We start from the raw sequence: 19,966 nt of genomic DNA, 5'->3' as shown, positions 1-19,966 counted from the left end.
AAAATGGCGAGACAGATCCAAGGTTTTAAAAATGGTTCAGTACTGGGAATGTAAAAGGCAGAAGAAAAAGAGGCCAGGATTTTACATGTAGAATAATTTACTAATGAACTTTCAGACATGCATACATTTTAAGCATCTAAGCTCTGTTACTATTTCACATGAGCTTATTATCATTGCTAGCAATGTGAGAAACTGTATTTTTAGTTCCACTTCGAAGACTCAATCTAAAGGAGATCTATTTTTCTTTTAAACTGTTGGCTGCTGGTGATTCTTTTCAAAGGTGCATCACACTCTTCAACAACTGACAATTGTTATTACAAAAATTGCAGAGCATGCAGCAGGTTGGACTGACAAGCATGATGGAGTCAGTTCAACTTTATACAACCAGCAATTATCCGGATCTCCATTGGAGGATCAATATCAACATCATATGATTTATAAGGAGATTTCAAAAGGGATAAAAGTAGTGATAACAAGGAATAAATTCTTTAATGTTGCTTATTGTTTTTGTTCACACAGTACTTACAGTACCAGTCTGCCAGTTTTTTAGACTGTACCCTGGAAGCAATCTATGCATTATTTATTCAAGCCGCTGATTTTTTTTTATTGAGAGGGGATGGAAAGATGTTTAATAAATAAATAATAAAATAAATAAAAAGACTCAGACTTCATTCACACGCTACATTCACACTAACATTTACACTTCCCTCTTGTTAATGTTCAAAACTGCTTTTTAAAAAAACTTTCTAGTTTAGCCTCTAATGGTCTCTAACTTCAGGTTTCTTGGTGGCCCCCCATATTAATCAGATCCAACCATGAGATCAGGTAACACAGAGGTGGGGATGAAGCATGGCCAAAAATGTCAACATGATGGTCCAGTTTCTGGATTTTACATGCAGCCACCATGTTGACTTTTTTGATTGCATTCTGGAGACAAGGTGCAAGGTAAACTAAGGGCTGCCTGCATTTTGATACTGAATACAAAGTAGTCCTCGACTTACCACAGTTGAGCCCCAAATTTATGTTGTTAAGTGAAACATTTGTTAAATGAATTTTGCCCCATTTTAGGACCTTGCTTGCCACAATTAAGTGTATCACTGCAGCTGTTAAATTAGTAACATGGCTGCTAAGTGAATCTGGCTTCCCCACTGGTTGTAAGTGTAAAAAATGGTCATAAATCACTTTTTTCAGTCCCGATGTAACTTTCAGCAGTCATTAAATGAACTGTTGTAAGTCAAGGACTACCTGTATGTTCATTTATGAAATCTCTTAGTTGCATGCTACACTTTAAAAGAGGAACTCCATCCTTTTCTTCCAGGGAGCAAGTCTAAGATTTTAAATATTTCGGTTCTTTTGTCTTTAAAAGTATGATTTTTTTCCCAATGGAAAGCTAAGTTAGCTTCGGAATCCAGCAACGTTTCTCAACCTTGGCAACTTTTAAGATCTGTTGACTTCCATGCCCAGAATTCTCCAGCCAGAAGGCTCTGTGCATATCAAAGCGACACCTCACGGGGGCAGCCGAGAGCAGCGATCAAAGAAAGGAAATCGCGGGGACGCCCCCTGTTCCTACCGCACCAAAACGGAAATGCTCGTGCTGGCCTTACACTTCCGGGTCAAGGGGGAAAATGTTTAGCAAGCCTCCTACCCACGTGGGAAGAAGCGAAGTGGGTTTTACCGCTCGACGGAGGGGATCGGAGATGCGTGCCGTCAGTTGATCGTGGACGCGCACGTGGTAGATCGTAGCTCTGCTCTGATCCCTGGCATTTGTAGTGGTTTCCCAGCTTCACACGCGTTCATCCTTCCGGAACTGCTGCTTGGACTGGCAGCGAATCCACCTCCACGGTCTCTGCCTGGACGCCGCGCCAGGTAGATCTTTGTGCGCGGTCCCTGAGAGCGTGCAAGCTGCATCGGTCTAGGCTTGCGCTGCGCGGGCTCCCTGCAAGGGGTGGACGCCACCTTTCCGGTGGGAGGGGGTAGCCGAGAGTGTGGCATAAATCCCCCCCCCACACACACACACACATACACCGCTAAACTCGCTTGCCGCCCTTCCATCTTATTACAGAGACGGTCGGGTGGCTGAAGAGGATTGCAGCTTGTCTGACTTCCACGAGGGACTGAGCTGAGCTTTGAATTCTGTCAGGATAGCATACCTAAGAGTGCGTTGTTCTCGTTCGTTGAATTGTGATGGAGTACTTGCCTCTTGTACTCTGTACAATCTAGTGGAGCTAAGATTGATACGTTTTGGTATGCCCTATAACAGGGGTCTTCAAACTTGGCCCTTTTATGACTTGTGGACTTCAACTCCCAGAATTGCTCAGCCAGCGAGCCTGGCTGAGGAATTCTGGGAGTTGAAGTCCACAAGTCATAAAAGGGTCAGGTTTGAAGACCCCTGCCCTATAATTATGATGACACGTTTGATGGTGGCTTAAGGTGTGTGCTGTAGTGTGTCTGTGTGGTCTGGTTTGGTATTGGGAGTCAGACAGTTGGGTTCTTGTTAGTAACCAAACATTGAATTAATTATGTCCATGACTTTATTGCTACTCAACTGGTATAAAGTTGCAGGTAAGTTGTTTTGGTAGGTAATTCATCATGCTGGTGTTCTCTTGTAGTGCATGTGTGAAATATTTTGATTGATTTCTTTTCAACACAGGAGCGTGAAACAATGACATCCCTTGCACATCAGCTGAAGCGCCTTGCGCTTCCTCAGAATGATCCCAGCCTCTTATCTAGAAGTGAAGCAGCTTCATTGCTCTTTGATTGTAAAGAAGCTGCCAATATTGACAGAGAGACTTTTTTTGCAATAGGTAAGTGTGGCCTTAAAAACATGGCCAACTACCAAGTATGGTTTTGGTAGCCCAGCATTCTATTCATTTGCCACTGATGCTTCCTTTCCCTGGCTTCTGGAAGGGGCAAAATCTTCTATTTGATATTCAGTTTTGAAATAATTAAAAGAAAAATGAATGATGCATGTTCCTGAATGTTTATAAAAATAGCATGAAATCACAGACCTTTATGGTTAACTCAAGCATATAAATAAGTAAATCATATATGTATACACATGCATACACACACAACATGTACATGCTTGTCTTGATGAAAATTTGGGGATTATAGATAAAATGAAATAAATTTGCTTTAAAGGAGAGTGGGACAAATTATGTCTTCAGTTTCAAACATTTTCCGTTTTCATGATTAGAAGATTAAGTGGGATTATTCAAATTCTTGTTTTACAATCCTTATATACTATAACATCAATCCATAAGAATTCATTTTCTTTAATATTATGTACACTGCTACCCACAGAAGGAAAATAAAATTTTGTTACAATAGCATACATTATTAGTATAATAAGTATGCACAACATATACTCTTATAATCAGTGCTTTTTTTGTAAAAGAAAAAGGCGCCGGAACTCACACATGTCATACAACCCGCCTTGCCTACCCTACAAGGTTTCATCCAAAAAAGGTGCCGGAATTCCGTTCTGAGCATTCTATGAGAAAAAAAGCCCTGCTTATAATACAATCACTAATGAAAATCCTTTTTTCTGAGTAATTAGTTACTGCTAATTTCTGTCTAATAGTTACTTACTAGCCTTAAGTCCTTGCCAAGTATGCTTCATATGTCTGATGAATAGATATTGCATTCTGTATATAGCAATTTATAATAAGCTTGTCTGTACAAGGTTATTGACTGAAAAATACTTAGTTTTCAGAGAAGATGAGTAACGTCTACTAAGATTAATAAATATATGTGAGCTAAATCTTTATAGGTAAGTTCCTAGTATATTAAAATTATAAATTTAATATAATAGTAGTTTGGTCAGCTCTAGAATTGTTCTGCATTTTGATAATTAAATAGGATCTGATTTGTAAGCTTAGTTATGTCAACCTGCAGTTCTTTAAGTTTATGTGTTAGATGTCATGGTTCCAACTAATGCTTTGACATTAGAATTATGTCATCCACACAACTTCATTTGTTAGAATAAAAAAAACTGTTAATTGGTAAAACTATTTTGGCAACTTTCACAGGGTGCACTGGCCTGGAAGAGCTGATTGGGATTGATCCGTCCTTTGAGATATTTGAGACAACCCTTTTCAGTCAAATATCTAAAGGTTTGGAACGCAGTGTCCAAACTAAAGCAGTAAACCAGCAGCTAGATGAAAATATTTCATTGTTCCTGATACACTTGTCTCCATATTTCATGCTTAAGCCAGCACAGAAGTGCCTTGAGTGGCTGATTCACAGGTAATTTATTCATGCTTCTCTGATATCTTATTGCTTGTTGCATGGATGTCCATAGATTCAAGCCCCTCAGAGCATTCCCAGGGTATGTTGATTTGGGAAATAGTACTGGGAACCACTGTAAACACCTATTGTATATGGCCCAGTTTTTGGATTTAGTGATATTTCATCATGAGGGATAGTTAAGAATAGCATTTCCTTTCTCCATCAAGCCAAATTGGTTCCAAAGTATTTTTCTCCTCGTGTAAATTTCTTCTTTTCTAATCTTCCCATTCCTATTTATTAAATTGAAATGTTCTTGCACATCACATACTCTGTGTTTCGCACCAATGACTACCTATCCTCCTAGTTTTAATTCTCACAAGGCAAGTTGTCTCTACTCACCAACTTCTCTAAATTTTAAAACAAAATCAGCCTATCAGGGCTCCAGAACTATTTTAAAGGATTTTAAGGAGAAAAATACCAGTGCAAAGATGAAGGTTTAGTAGTTCAGTATCATAGATTATATCATATTAGGTCCATAATTATCTGACATCATAACTTTATCTAATTGTGTGTTCTGATTTAGGTTTCATATTCATTTGTATAATCAAGACAACTTGATTGGCTGTGTATTGCCCTACCATGAGACAAAGTTGTTTGTGCGAGTTATCCAACTTTTAAAAATTAGCGACTCCACTCATAAATGGCATTGGTTGCATCCAATTCAGGTAAAGTAGTGAAAGATAATATATGAAGCCATATATATAAAATGTTGTTGCGCATTGTATTTCTGTAAAGCATTTGTACTTGTGTGCCTGTCTCTTTTGTTTATTAGGTATTTTACTTAAATACAAAGTATACTAGAACAAATCAGTTTGAAATTACTGATTTGGACCATTGTTCTTACAGATATTTTCTTGTTTTGTTTTCTGCTTTATGAATCTTGCTTTCTCAATGTTTTATGATTGCTGGCCATTCAATCGACAGTTTTTCAAGTAAAAATATTCTCACATTCTTATATTTCTAATTTGTGACTGAATTATTTATTAGTAATTATTATTACTGTGTTTTAGCAGATTATAGTAGCATAGTGTATATGCTGATACATATCACTGTAAAATAAAAAATTATGGCAGTTATTTGAGATAGGTTACAATGAAAAAGTGAGCCACCCACTGGCACTTTGAATCTGAGGTTTCTTTAAACTGATTTTTGGATTTTCTGTCTTCTGATATGCATAGAATTGCACATTTATATGTGAAGTAAAATGTATGAGTAAATACTTTTGGAATAAAAAGTAATATGTATAAATGCAAGGTATTATATCTAATTTCATATAAAAAGCATAGGATTATTTCTGAATATATGAATCTATGGGTAAAAGGTGGAAAAAACATAACTTTGGTTTGGAAAATATATGTGCTTAAATTAACTTTGAATTTCTGAATTAAATATCATGGACAGTGTTTTATCTCTGTTTTGAAAATTGATTATCAAGTTCAGTTTAGCAACTTCAAGATATGTGGACTTCAACTCCCAGAATTCTCCAACATATGCTGACTGGGGAATTCTGAGATGTGAAGACTTGCCCATCTGAAAGATGCTAAGGTTAGGGTTAGCATGCTAAGGTTGAGGAACGCATATCTATTTATCTTTCTTCTTTTTGGCTCTCGTACTCATAGAAACCAGGAGTCCCTCTTGCACGAGGAACTTTGATTACGCACTGCCACAAAGATTTGGGTTTCATGGATTTCCTATGCAACCTAGTGACTAAATCTGTAAAGGTTGGTGAACTCTTCCAATGCACTGCTGGTCTGTTAACATACTGAATAAAGCCATCCTGAAAATTATTAAATTGTCAAGCTACAGACAGACATATTTAGCCAGGCCAGCATGATTTTTTTTCTCTCCTACATGAGGTTATTTCTCTTTTGAATTCCTAACTTTAAACACAGAAGTAGCATTCATCATTCAAACATGCAGTAATATTGCCTGTATGTATTCATATTCCACCGGGTACAATTCTGTACTGCATCACCTTGTACTTCTTATGGGATCTATATATCTATATCTATATACCTATATCCCTTGCTCATGTGATTGTTGATTATATTTTTATCTTGCCTGTATAGGAGCTCAAGGTGGCATTCATAGTGTACCTTCTTCCCATTTTCCCCATAGCAAAACCCTTTTTTTGATAGACTGGCTGAGAGAGAGTAGCTGGTCCAAGTCACCTAATAAGCTTCTACATCTAAGAGTATTTTATTTATTTATTTTAATTCCATTTATATCCCGCCCTTCTCCGAAGACTCAGGGCGGCTTACAAGCTTAGCAGTAGCCTTCATTCTATGTATATGCCTGCTTATTAGGGCTTTTGCCCCCCCAAGCGGCATTATTACAAAGTCAGCTTATTGCCCCCAACAATCTGGGTCCTCAGACTACAACTTGCACTTTTTATGCTCCCATCATGTTTACCATCACACCACACTGGTGGATGAACTCAACGTGTGAATAGAGAAAAGTTATTGTACTTATAAAAATAATGTATGATTTGACCTCCCTCCCTCGCCACTATTTACACTATCTGTATTCCAAATTTATTTTTTCTTTTCTCCAGGTCTTTTCGCAATACCCAGGGAGTTCATCACAGATGAGAGTCCTGCTGACTTTTTATGCTTCTACAATTGTGTCTGCTCTTGGAGCCATAGCAAATGTCACAGACACCCTTGTCTCCAGATTACTTCCATATATCCAAAAGGTACCTGATCATCAAGTTTCCTTGGAACAGTTAATCTTTCTCTTTCAGTTGCTACAAGATGTTTTTGGGAATGAGAACAAATGAATGTTGGGCATGAGGGGAAGGGCTGTTGAAGTTTCCACAGCTTGCAGAGGATGCACTATGACATGAAATTGAACATCTGATTTGATCAATGACAATTCCTAATCTTTATTAACTGTTACTAGTTTCCTGTAAATATTTTCTGTTTTCCTCATATTTGAATTGCATATGCTTATATAATACAATCTCAGAGTAGAAATTAAAAAATCTAATTACAAGTTGTACACTTAGCTTCTCCAGTTTATGAGCACAGCTCTGCCTTAGAATTGTGAGTGACCAGGAACTCTGGCTTAAACCACAAAATCATAAGCCACAATTTTTGTCATATTTTTGCTTGTTGAAAGAGAAGCAAAAAGAGTTCCTAATTCCCTTGTAATACTAAAAAAAACCCTAAACCACAGAATGTTTGGGTAGGATGGCATCTTGAAGGTGACTAGTTCAGTCCTCTGCCCACTATAAGATCCTGTTACCTCAGTATCCCTGATAGAAAGCTATCCAACCTCTGACTAAATGTCTCCAATAAAGGAAATTACACCTCCTCCAATGGCATTGACTTCCACCGTTGAACAGCTGTTCCAATTAGACGTTTTGTGATATCTGATTGTAATTTACATCTCTTTTATTTTACCCTATCTTCTGGAACAACTCTGAACAATTCTGCCATTTTTCTGCAGTTTCCTCTAGGCTAAACATACTCAATATCTCCAGTGGTTCCTCATGCTTTCCCATGTAGGGCTTTTAGCATCTTGGTTACTCTCTTCTGAACATGCTCCATTTTTTCAATATTCTTCCTAAAACATGGTGCCTGGAACAGGGCACGATATTCTAAGTGTAATCTGGCAAATGCAGAATAAAGGAAACAGTTATTTCTTTCGATTTTGACACTTAGTATTCCGCAGATGTAGTCGAGGACTAAGTTTGCTCTCTTTGTTAGCTCATGTTCAACTTGTGATCCACTGAGAAACCCAGATCCTGTTTGGATGTTGTGTTGTCCAGTTTGGTCTCCTCGTCCTATATTCATGCTTTTTATCTTTCCTACCAAGATCTAAGACTTTGCTTTTGTACCTATTAAAATTCATCTTTCTGGTTTCTGCCCACTGTTATAGCCTATCAAGATCATCTGATGCTTGGTTCTCTGCTTTAAGATACTTGTTGTCCTTTATGAGTATCATTGCAGATTTGACAATCATACCTTCTAACCTCTCAAATAATTTATGAAGAAGAACTTACAGTGCCTGGAATGGACACTTCCCACCATTTCATGTGGAGCCATTGATGTTGTGTTCCAGGCCAAGAGCTTTTATTTTACCTTTAGCTAATGTAGCAGGAGTCATGCTCCAAATGATAACTGGCCAGATTTGATTTGATTTCATTTATGTTTAAATTTAATAAGAATTAATTTAATTAATATAATTATTCTCCATTTAGGCATTTTAATAATAATGATAATGATAATATAATGAAGTAGGAAGGGACCTTGGAGGTCATCTAGTCTAACCCCCTGCTCAGGCAGGAAACCCTATACCATTTCAGACAAATTGCTGTCCAGTCTCTTTTTAAAAACTTCCAGTGTTGGAGCATTCACAGCTTCTGGAGGCAGGTTGTCCCACTGGTTAATTGTTCTAACTCTCAGGAAGTTTCTCCTTAGTTCTAGTTTGCTTCTCTCCTTGATTAGTTTCCATCCGTTGCTTCTTGTCCTGCCTTCTTTTCCCCTCCTCTCATTTGCATTCTCGGTGGATTTTGTTGAAGATACAGATGATTACTACTTTCAACTTTTTTTTCCACGTATTAGTATTAGGTTAAGATTGATATAATCTTGGGAACTTTTAAAAATTGAGAAAAACAGATTAGCTTGTGTACACTGTCCTTTCATTTTTAACAAGAAATGCCTTAACTTCTCCTCATTTTGAACCATCAAAATGATAACAATATATTTGAGGTTGTTTCTACTGACAGTTTTAATTTCAATTTCTATTTCTTCATGTCCTGCATTTCTCACTATATATTCTGCTTATAAGTTAAATAAAGTGAGTCAGTGCAATCTAGGTGTATTTACCAATTTTGAACGTGTTAGTTATTTCCATAGTCCAGGGGTAGGCAACCTCGGCTCTTTTATGACTCGTGGATTTCAACTCCTAGAATTCCTGAGCCAGCATGGTGGGCATAGCTGACTGAGGAATTCTGGGAGTTGAAGTCCATGAGTCATAAAAGAGCCGAGGTTAGAGTTAAAGCGCATTATGAATTTGGTTAATTGTATATTATGCATAATTTTTATTTAGAATATGATTATTGTAACTATAATCCTGTATTTAGCTCTGGGAAGTGGGGGGGGAAGTGGGTGGGTTTGGGGTGGGAGGGATTTGGGGATATATTGTAAAATTTTGTTTTTGTAAAACTCTTTAATAAAAAAAATAAAATAAAAGAGCCGAGGTTGCCTACCCCTGGTCTATACTAATTTGCTGTTTTGGTCTATACTCCAGAGATTTTCTATAATGAATAAGCCAAGATAGATGTATTTTTGAAAATCCTGGGCCTTCCCTATTATCCAGTGCTATTTGTATAGACCTAAATCTTTTATGACGTGCTATGCAATATTACTTTCAAAGACCTTATACTTAAATTACCAAACATACTTTTGCTCCTTTTCCTCATGATAGGGTTTGAAATCATCCTTGGTGGATTTCAGAGCTGCGACATATATGATCATCTGTCAGTTAACTGTAAGGGTGACAATGGAACAATCACTGGTTCTTTCGTTGATGTTGCTGATTAGTAAGACTTTGACCAAGATACCCTCTCTTGTCAAAGATGGGCTATGCTGCTTGATTGTCCTTCTACAGAGCCAGAAGGAAGAAGGACTTGCAGAAAAGTAAGGAAAATGAGTGTATTTTGTGTGGGTGGCTGGGGGAAATGTGTTTTTCTGTCATTAGCAAAGTGAAAACTGTATTTGGTGCAACTTGTTTTTCTGTGCTTGCATTCTTTGATTAAAATGCAGTTGTTTTTCTCTGTTAGTAGTGATTACAGATAAAATCAAAAAGTAAATTTTTATTTTATTTTATTTTTATTTTTATTACATTTATATCCCGCCCTTCTCCGAAGACTCAGGGCGGCTTACAAGCTTAGCAGTAGCCTTCATTCTATGTATATGCCTGCTTATTAGGGCTTTCACACACACCCCAAGCGGCATTATTACAAAGTTAGCTTAATTGCCCCCAACAATCTGGGTCCTCATTTTACCTACCTCGGAAGGATGGAAGGCTGAGTCAACCTTGAGCCTGGTGGGATGCGAACCTGCACTAATTGCAGGCAGCTGGTGTTACTTAAGGAGGCATCAGCCCACTGCTCCACCAAGGCTCTTTAAATTATGGATACATCTGAGGTTTGACACTATAATATTTAATAGAAAATTCAGCTTTTGATTTACTTAAATGGGATTAAAATAAATAAAATAAATAAATAAAATGTATTTCATTACTGAATTTATGGAAGCATTTTCATATTTGTAAACTTTACTCTAGAAACAAGACTTTAAGATACCTTGGGATATTTGTGGAAAGGCTCATTCCTTAACATCAGGAATTTCCTCTTTTAAGGGGACATATTGACAATTTCCTGCTGTTCTAGGAAGTCCCATTAACTACTTTTACTGTGTTCTTATGCAGACCATATGTTCATCTGTGTAATGTGCCCAATCTGATTGCTACTCTTCATGAAATTTCAGCAGTTCACGATGTCAGTCCAATTTTACATTATCTGCTGCCCCACCTAGTTCATTCAGTTATTTATGGAAAAGCAGGTATGTTCATCTGTGCTCTGTCTTTTCATTTACATATCTCTTCATTGAAAATATAAGAAATATAAAACCATGCATGGCATGGAGATAGAAGACAAAGAGGCATTTTGCTCCATCTCTCAAAACACTAAGACTGAAACTCGCTGGGAGATTTAATATAAGCAGAAGAAGGCTGTAGATCAGGGGTCTTCAAACTTGGCCCTTTTATGACTTGTGGACTTCAACTCCCAGAATTCCTCAGCCAGCATGCCTGTCTGAGGAATTATGGGAGTTGAAGTCCACAAGTCATAAAAGGGCCAAGTCTGAAGATCCCTGCTGTAGATAATTAACTTCAGGAATTTTTTATCGTACGTGGTAACTCAGTGATAGCCCCTAACCCTGATGGCTTTAAAAAGGAATTGGCCAAACTCATGGAGGACAGGTTGGTCAAGGACTACTTGTTTCGTAGATTCAGTGTTAATTTCAAATTGAAGGCTGCATCTTCAAAATAACAGCTACAGGTAAATGGGAGAGCGATAGTGATATGTCTCTGATTTCTGCTGGTAAGAATTCCAGAGCCATCTGGTTAGTCATACTGGGCCACAAAATGCTGGATGAGCCTTGGCCTGATCCAACAGGACTGTAGTGGTGTTCTTAGGTTCTGTTAATGAGATTTTGCTCCTTTTAGAAGCATGATTCTTTGAATCAGTCAGAACAAAGTTGTTGGCATTATAGCACCCAACTTCAAATAACACAGGAAATAAAAGAGTTACATTCTGCTGTCCTAAATGATAAACACTGGGGATGGTTGAATCAGAATGTTTCAGAGACAGTCATTATTTCTTTATGGCATCAACCTGTTTTCAGAGATGGAAGAAGGATCCAACACAATTGATATCCAAATCTACATTAAACAACTGGAAGCAATACTTACAACTATACCACTTGAAAAAGATTTGGATCATTTATTGGCCTGGTAAGCTACGGTCTTTTAATAAGTTAGGATTTCATATCCCTGGTTTTCATGTCACAATGGAATTTGTCAGGTATACTGTAGGATTCTATTGGTTAAGTGTTGTAAACCAGTATTTCCTTTTTTCCCACCCTCTCGGGACCAATTCCTACTACTAAAAATTATTGGGGAGGTGGGGCTTTTGTTTATAAATGCAAGTAGTCCTTGTTTGGTGACCACAGTTGAGACAGACAGAGGTCACTAAGTGGGAAATCATATGACCATGACCATGATTTCCTTTTGCCACTCCTCCACCCTTTGGAATGTTCAGCTAGCACTGGGATAGCAGGCTTGCAGCTGCTAGCTATAACTGGCAAAATTAACTATATTTACATTCCAGTCAAAAGAGACAATAAAAAAGCTAAGCGGAAAACAGATTGGAACACATTTCTCTCCAGGGAACAACACCTAGATAAACAGGAATTAACACTACACAATCTAACAAAATACCCTAATCAAAGAATTACCAAGGAGTGAACTACACACCCCTTCACCATTGGCAGGGCAACTACTGTACATAAACAGCGAGCAAACCCCACACTCAACTAGCACTGATGATGTTATCCAGTCAGATACTGAAATGTCTGCAAGCAGACAACCAAGTTCAGAGAACACCAAGGGCTCCGTAGTTCTGCCCTGGGCTACAGATAATTTTTTAATTTTTAATCCCATTTATATCCCGCCCTTCTCCGAAGACTCAGGGCGGCTTACAATTTAAAGCACAAATCAATGTGCTTAGCAATAGCCTTCATTCTATGTATATGCCTGCTTATTAGGGCTTTCGGCCCCATCTCAGGCGGCATTATTACAAAGTCAGCTTATTGCCCCCAACAATCTGGGTCCTCATTTTACCTACCTCGGAAGGATGGAAGGCTGAGTCAACCTTGAGCCTGGTGGGATGCGAACCTGCACTAATTGCAGGCAGCTGGTGTTACTTAAGGAGGCATTAGCCCACTGCTCCAAAATCTGTCAGTTGGAAATTGGAAGCCTATTTTAATTTCAGCCTATTGATGTGTTTATTATTATTTTTTAAAAGAAAATTAGGTAAGACATATTTTGGTCATTGCTGAAAGGGTAGTGGTGATATGTACATAGATAACGTTCGTGTAGAGATTGGATGCATAAAGAAAAGCAGTATTTCATAAAATGTCTATATTGTTAAGTTTTCACATTCTTTGAGGAAGTTGTGAAAAACAATATTAGTTCTCTGTAAAGAAATAATTATTTCCTTTCCCCCCCCCCCCCCAATTTCAGTAAGTTTCTGGAGGATTATATTTCGTATGGTGTAAAGAGTGGTTCTGATCCTGCCAAAATAGCTGAAATTAATGAAGAGTTACTTCCTTTAATCAGACTTTTTGAAAGAAAGTAAGTAAAAAGATTTTATTCCACATTCTTACTTGGGATGGTGACAAAAGTATTTATGCCTAGGCCAAATAGATCAAAGTTAGGCTTTATTAAGATAATATTAAAAAGAGGTCAAAATATAGGTGAAGTCAACTAATTAAAGCTTTATTCCCAAGTTATTTCAAGCCTATCCAGAGGGTACATATACTGCTGCTTCAACTTTCTTGGTCAAAACAGATTCTGCTCCATTATGAAGAATGAATAGAATTTAGAAGTAGAAAGTCAAATCCGGGCTGACCCTCCACAGCAGCGGTTGTCCCTGTACAGCAAGTCTCTCACCACTTTCCTGATCCCTAAGTGCAAAAGCCAAAGTCACATTGATTCCTCAGTGATAATTTAAAATTTTTAATCTGCCTAGTTTTAATATGTTCATAAATTGCCCTGAGTCACCCTATATGGAAGATGGACATCATAAAAATTTAAATAATTTAATAAATTTAAATTAAATTTTAATTTTAATAAATAACATAAATAATACCTGGCCTCAACTAACCCAAGTTGTTATGCTGGCCAAGGCAGGTTAAAAAAAAACAACTAAAACTTTAGGGCAAGATCAAGAGAGTCCTTTAGTCAAGTTGCCCAGGAGAATAACATTAAGTTCCATTCTCAAAAAAATTACTGTAGAATTCTTGTTATGGTTTGCGCTCAAAATTATTTTCCACATCCCAGTTATCTACCTATTTCAAAGCAAACCTCAGAGGTAAATCAAAGTAGGCCATGGAATTTGAATTTCAGTCATCTTATTCAGAAAAGTAAAGTAATTACATCCAAGTCTTCTATTTGCGTTGTGAGCTACCCCATACCAATTTCAGTTCTGGTCTGATGAAAGAATACTTAGAAGATACTAAGATTTTATTCTGCTGCTTAAAACCAGGTTTAGAACTTTTGTGTGACTCCAGTTATGGAACATAACATAACATTTGGTCTACCTTTTTACTGGGTTGTTTAATATATGTTTTTTTCTTCTTAATGCCACACAAAGTCTCAGAAACTGGGCAGTAAGAAGTGTAAACAAACAGGTAAACAAACAATACAGTGAGAATTACGGTCCAATTCCTTATATTTTTCTTCAATTTATACATCTTCAATCATTTTTAATTTATTTAAAAATAAATAAATATCCTATTAAGAATGCATAGTAACTTAACAACAGAAAATTGAAAGAAATAATGCATACAAAATTGTTGAAAAAACTAAAACTCAAAACTGATATTAAAATACTAGAGGTGTCTTCTAGTAATAAGTAGTTCCAAATCAGCAAGTTAAAAATTATACAGCGCTAAAGCATAACAATTATTAATATTAATAATAATAATAACAATTATTAATAGCCTCGCAGCTCTCCTAACCAGAAAGGTTTTAGAGCTTCAGAACTAGAATGTCACACAAACCTAAGGAATGAAGAAAATACTGAATATTGTGTTTCTTCCAGTTTCTGTCAGCGCTTCTTTTTCTAGGACAATCCTTTGCTTTCTGATCTCTTAAATCCATAAAACTGTCTACACTGAGTTTCTTTTATTAATAGTCTGAAAGTAGATTTATCTTACCTGAAATATGTAATGTAAGGATTCCTGAAAATAAGTTAATAATGTGGCATCTTCAAGACTTCCAAAAATGGTCTCAACTCCTCTCTGGTTGCTGAGATCTTGTACAAGAAAGCTGACCATGCAAAGTTTTGGTAGTCTTGTGTAAAATATGTGTTTATTTATTTTTATCCCACCATTAGTCTTTTTACAAATGACTGAAGACATTTATAAGGCATTAGCAATTTCTCATGAAAAAGTGACACTGGGTGGCATACATGAGGCATACAGTATGACTATAAAACAATATATAAAGAACCATGCTAGGTTTTCCTAGAATATACCGTATGAATTGCTTTCTTTGCCTATCACAGATACTCTAGAACACTAGATTTGGTACTGGAAAAATATCTGAAGAATGTCAAAAATCAGAAGGAGCAAGATCTCTTCCACCAATTCATTTCTCTTTCAGTGAGTGGTGGTAAATACCAGGTAAATCAATCTTAAGACTGTAATGATTAAGATTTCTTCTTTTTTAATTTGTTGACACTTTGGCATTGAGACCAGTTAGAGCATTTCATAAAACAATTAATCATAGATTTTTCTCTTATAGATATTGACAAAAAGAAATGGCCTTGTGATACATTTAGCACAGTTTGTTGTCAAGATGTGAGGATGTGAACTTTTTTTAAAAAAATGTAATCTGGTGTCATAGAGATATAATGTCAATAGACCACGGTTGTCAAACTCGCTGCGTCACGTGGCGTATCGTGACTTTTTTTGCATTGCCGGAGCTGGGGCGGGTGCGGCTTCCACATGATGCGGCCCAGCAGTTTGACACCCCTGCAATAGATCATCTAGTTTGCATCCAAAGGCTATAAGAAGGCTTCTCTTAACTGCCTATAAATCACTGGTAGACAAAATTAGTACCAAAAGTTTATCAATAATTGGCCACACCTTTGACGCAGGGTGCCAGTAAGAATCCTCGAGTTTGTCATGAATTGAATAAGTGCTCTGTAATCTACTGTCAGGTTTAAGCATTTAAACATGCTATGTATGAATTCGTATAGTCAAGGCTATGGTCTTTCCAGTTGCAATGTATGGTAGTGAAAGTTGGACCATAAGAAAGGCTGAGCGCCAAAGAATTGAGGCCTTTGAACTGTGGTGCTGGAGAAGACTCCTGCGAGTCCCTTGGACTGCAAGGCGATCAAACCGGTCAGTCCTAGAGGAGATCAATCCTGACTGCTCTTTAGAAGGCCAGATCCTGAAGCTAAAACTCAAGTACTTTGGCCACCTAATGAGAAGGAAGGACTCCCTGGAGAAGAGCCTAATGCTGGGGAAGATCGAGGGCAATAGAAGAAGGGGACGACAGAGAATGAGGTGGCTGGATGGAGTCACTGAAGCAGTAGGCGTGAGCTTAAATGGACTCCAGAAGATGGTAGAGGACAGGAAGGCCTGGAGGAATGTTGTCCATAGGGTCGCGATGGGTCGGACACGACTTCGCAGCTAACAACAACAACAATGTATGAATTAGAAAAGAATGTTTAAAAAAACCTAAAGCAATACATGGTCCATAAACCAATTTAAAATAGTTGAACACTTTTCCTGACATCTTTTGAAGTGATTGGTTATAGTTCCTGATTAATTTAAGGGAAACTCTGTTTGGCTGCTTTATCCTGCTTCATATGCAAAGAGAGTCAGTAGTAGAGAGTATAGACTGACAGCAAATTATGGTATAGATCAGGGGTGTCAAACTGCCGGCCTGCAGGCCGGACGCGTCACAGTGAAACCGCGCCCACCCCATTGCCAGCAATGGGGAAAAAGCTCCGATACGTCGCGCGACATCACGTGACGTCGCGAGTTTGACATGTCTGGTATAGATAAACAATATATTTACTGAGGGTTTTTTTCCTGAAGTATGTCTTTGTGTTCATATGTACAGTAGTTGCAGATTTATGAACAGAAAACATCTAAGTAATAAGCTCCCTTATCTTTCAGGGGCATAGAGTTAGGACTGCAGCCTGATTGATTATATTTTGTATTCCTAGTTTCTAGAAGATTCAAATACCTCCCTGCTCCTTAGTTTGAATCATTCACAGCCAGCAGTGAGAGTCCTGGCTATTCAACATTTGAAAGAAATAATTGAAACATCAAAGGTTGGTTGTTCTTAATCTATTTGTTTCTTATTTCTAATTTTTTCCTGAATTTTTGATATGCTTTCATTAAGCCAGCAAATGCCTGTTACTAGGAGTGAGGGGAAAAATAGGGGTATTTGCAGCAGGGTTGCCCTACTTTCATAAGCCTGAGGACCACACCAAGTTTTGCAAGTCATATCAAGAACTGCACTTGGGTAAAGCTGAGACACATTTTCGGATGAGTTTCTCAGATGTTTTAAGGAGTGAAACAGGACCCTTTAAAAGCAATTGTAAGATTTAAAATTTCCATTTTGTCCCTCAAAATTCTGAAAACAAAAACAAAAACCCAAAAGGACCCACACATTTTGCCCCTATCCACTCTGGAGTCGCTCTTGAAGCTACATATGGCCTCCAAGTTGTCATTTTTGTACCTCTTCTTTATAATAATCTAAAGTAAAATCTCATTCCTTTTATATTGAATCTAAACTGTACATTCCATTGCATAGCTGTCTGTACAGCATTGTTATATTTCCACTAGTTTCATGTTGACTAAATAAAAGATGACCTTTTATAAACTTGAGCAATAATTGGAGTAGGTCACTACTACAAAAGTGGTAATGAGCCTTGGTGGAGCAGTGGGCTAATGCCTCCTTAAGTAACACCAGCTGCCTGCAGTTAGTGCAGGTTCGCATCCCACCAGGCTCAAGGTTGACTCAGCCTTCCATCCTTCCGAGGTAGGTAAAATGAGGACCCAGATTGTTGGGGGCAATAAGCTGGCTTTGTAATAATGCCGCTTGGGGGGTGTATGAAAGCCCTAATAAGCAGGCATATACATAGAATGAAGGCTACTGCTAAGCTTGTAAGCCGCCCTGAGTCTTCGGAGAAGGGCGGGATATAAATGGAATTAAAATTAAATAAATAAATAAATAAAATGTCAGAAAAACCTCTTCATTTGTACTCTCCAGTTATCGTGCACTGTGTATAATGTATATCTACAAAAGAAGAAATGAGAATCTAAGACAGTCTTCAGCTGCCCTATATAAGAAGGATTGACATTACCTTATTTTTATATATTTATTTTTATCCTGCCTTCATTATTTTTAAAAAAATAACTCAAGGTGATAAACATACCTAATACTCCCTACTATTTTCCACACAACAACCCTATGAGGTAGGCTGGGCTGGGAGAGAATGACTGACTCAAAGTCACCCAGCCGGCTTTCATGCTTTAAGATGAAACTAAAACTAGTTTATAGCCTGATGTCTTAACCACTAGACCAACTGATTTATAAATGCTGCAACCATAACTCCTATGATTCCCAGATTCATAACTTAAAGCAATGTTTAGTTATTATTATTTAAATAAGTATGTATGTAAACAAGTTGGATTTTCCCCAGAAATGGTGAATTCATGACATTGCATTATGATACCTTTTTAATGTTCATTTCCTTCATGATTTTTATTTTTAGGAGGGCTTTGATGACTCTTTCATAGAAGAAGCCATTGTAGCACGACTCAAAGATGATAATTTAGATGTGGTTATGTCAACTCTTCATACATTAGATGTAAGTCTTAATCCTTTGGAAGATAAAAATATATGGTACTTTGAATTAGTCAGCAATGAATTAGCTTTTGCATTGGTTATAATTTCTTCCAGAAGCTTCAGGCACAACATTCCCTCCCATTTTATCCCCCTGAAGATGAGAGAGATTGACTGTGATAGTGTCCATTGAGTTTCCATTGTTCAGGGCAGACTTGAACCTATGTCTCGTTTAGGCCTGTTCCAATATTTTGACTACTCCACACCCTGACATATTGTTGTTGTTGTTAGTTGCGAAGTCGTGTCCGACCCATCGCGACCCTATGGACAATGTTCCTCCAGGCTTTCCTGTCCTCTGCCATCTTCTGGGCTCCATTTAAGCTCACGCCTACTGCTTCAGTGACTCCATCCAGCCACCTCATTCTCTGTCGTCCCCTTCTTCTATTGCCCTCAATCTTTCCCAGCATTAGGCTCTTCTCCAGTGAGTCCTTCCTCCTCATTAGGTGGCCAAAGTATTTGAGTTTTAGCTTCAGGATCTGGCCTTCTAAAGAGCAGTCAGGGTTGATCTCCTCTAGGACTGACCGGTTTGATCGCCTTGCAGTCCAAGGGACTCGCAGGAGTCTTCTCCAGCACCAGAGTTCAAAGGCCTCAATTCTTTTGCGCTCAGCCTTTCTTATGGTCCAACTTTCACTGCCATACATTGCAACTGGGAAGACCATAGCCTTGACTATACGCACTTTTGTTGACAGGGTGATGTCTCTGCTTTTTAGTGTGCTGTCTAGATTTGCCATGGCTTTCCTCCCCAGGAGCAAGCGTCTTTTAATTTCTTGGCTGCAGTCCCCATCTGCAGTGATCTTGGAGCCCAGGAAAATAAAATCTGTCACTACCTCCATTTCTTCCCCATCTATTTGCCAGGAATTGAGAGGGCCGGATGCCATGATCTTGGTTTTCTTAATGTTTAGTTTCAACCCAACTTTTGCACTCTCCTTCTTCACTCGCAACAAGAGACTCTTCAGTTCCTCTTCACTTTCTGCCATTAGAGTGGTATCATCTGCGTATCTTAGGTTGTTGATATTTCTTCCAGCAATCTTAATTCCAACTTTTGATTCATCTAGCCCTGCCTTTCTCATGATGTGCTCTGCATATAAGTTAAATAGGCAAGGCGACAGTATACAGCCTTGCCGGACTCCTTTCCCAATTTGGAACCAATCAGTGGTTCCGTGTCCAGTTCTCACTGTTGCTTCTTGACCCGCATATAGGTTTCTCAAGAGACAAATAAGATGTTCTGGTACTCCCATCTCTTTAAGAACTTGCCACAGTTTGTTATGGTCCACACAATCAAAGGCTTTAGCATAGTCAATGAAGCAGAAGTAGATGTTTTTCTGGAACTCTCTAGATTTCTCCATGATCCAGCGTATGTTGGCTATTTGATCTCTACTTCCTCTGCCTCTTCGAAATCCTGCCTGTACTTCTGGTAGTTCTCGATCCACATACTGCTGGAGTCTAGCTTGTA

The 19,966-nt window shown here is 38.0% G+C and overlaps 1 protein-coding gene across 1 annotated transcript in view; it reads left to right on the top strand.

Moving 5' to 3' along the window:
• Positions 1 to 1,630: 1,630 nt before the first annotated feature.
• HEATR1 (HEAT repeat containing 1) overlaps positions 1,631 to 19,966 on the top strand; it is a 46,020-nt gene continuing 27,684 nt past the window's right edge. The window contains exons 1-13 of the mRNA XM_083375383.1: positions 1,631 to 1,866; positions 2,651 to 2,804; positions 4,032 to 4,248; positions 4,814 to 4,955; positions 5,910 to 6,011; positions 6,845 to 6,985; positions 9,724 to 9,935; positions 10,729 to 10,862; positions 11,706 to 11,814; positions 13,105 to 13,215; positions 15,152 to 15,269; positions 16,826 to 16,933; positions 18,383 to 18,478. Coding sequence (XP_083231509.1) covers positions 2,663 to 2,804; positions 4,032 to 4,248; positions 4,814 to 4,955; positions 5,910 to 6,011; positions 6,845 to 6,985; positions 9,724 to 9,935; positions 10,729 to 10,862; positions 11,706 to 11,814; positions 13,105 to 13,215; positions 15,152 to 15,269; positions 16,826 to 16,933; positions 18,383 to 18,478 — 1,632 coding nt within the window. The 5' untranslated portion in view covers positions 1,631 to 1,866; positions 2,651 to 2,662. The remainder of the gene's footprint in view (positions 1,867 to 2,650; positions 2,805 to 4,031; positions 4,249 to 4,813; positions 4,956 to 5,909; positions 6,012 to 6,844; positions 6,986 to 9,723; positions 9,936 to 10,728; positions 10,863 to 11,705; positions 11,815 to 13,104; positions 13,216 to 15,151; positions 15,270 to 16,825; positions 16,934 to 18,382; positions 18,479 to 19,966) is intronic.

This window comes from Vipera ursinii, assembly GCF_947247035.1.
Source record: "Vipera ursinii genome assembly, chromosome: 1".
Lineage (NCBI taxonomy): Eukaryota > Metazoa > Chordata > Lepidosauria > Squamata > Viperidae > Vipera > Vipera ursinii.
The sequence above is the reverse complement of the archived record's forward strand: the minus strand, read 5'-3'. Positions and strand labels throughout refer to the sequence as shown.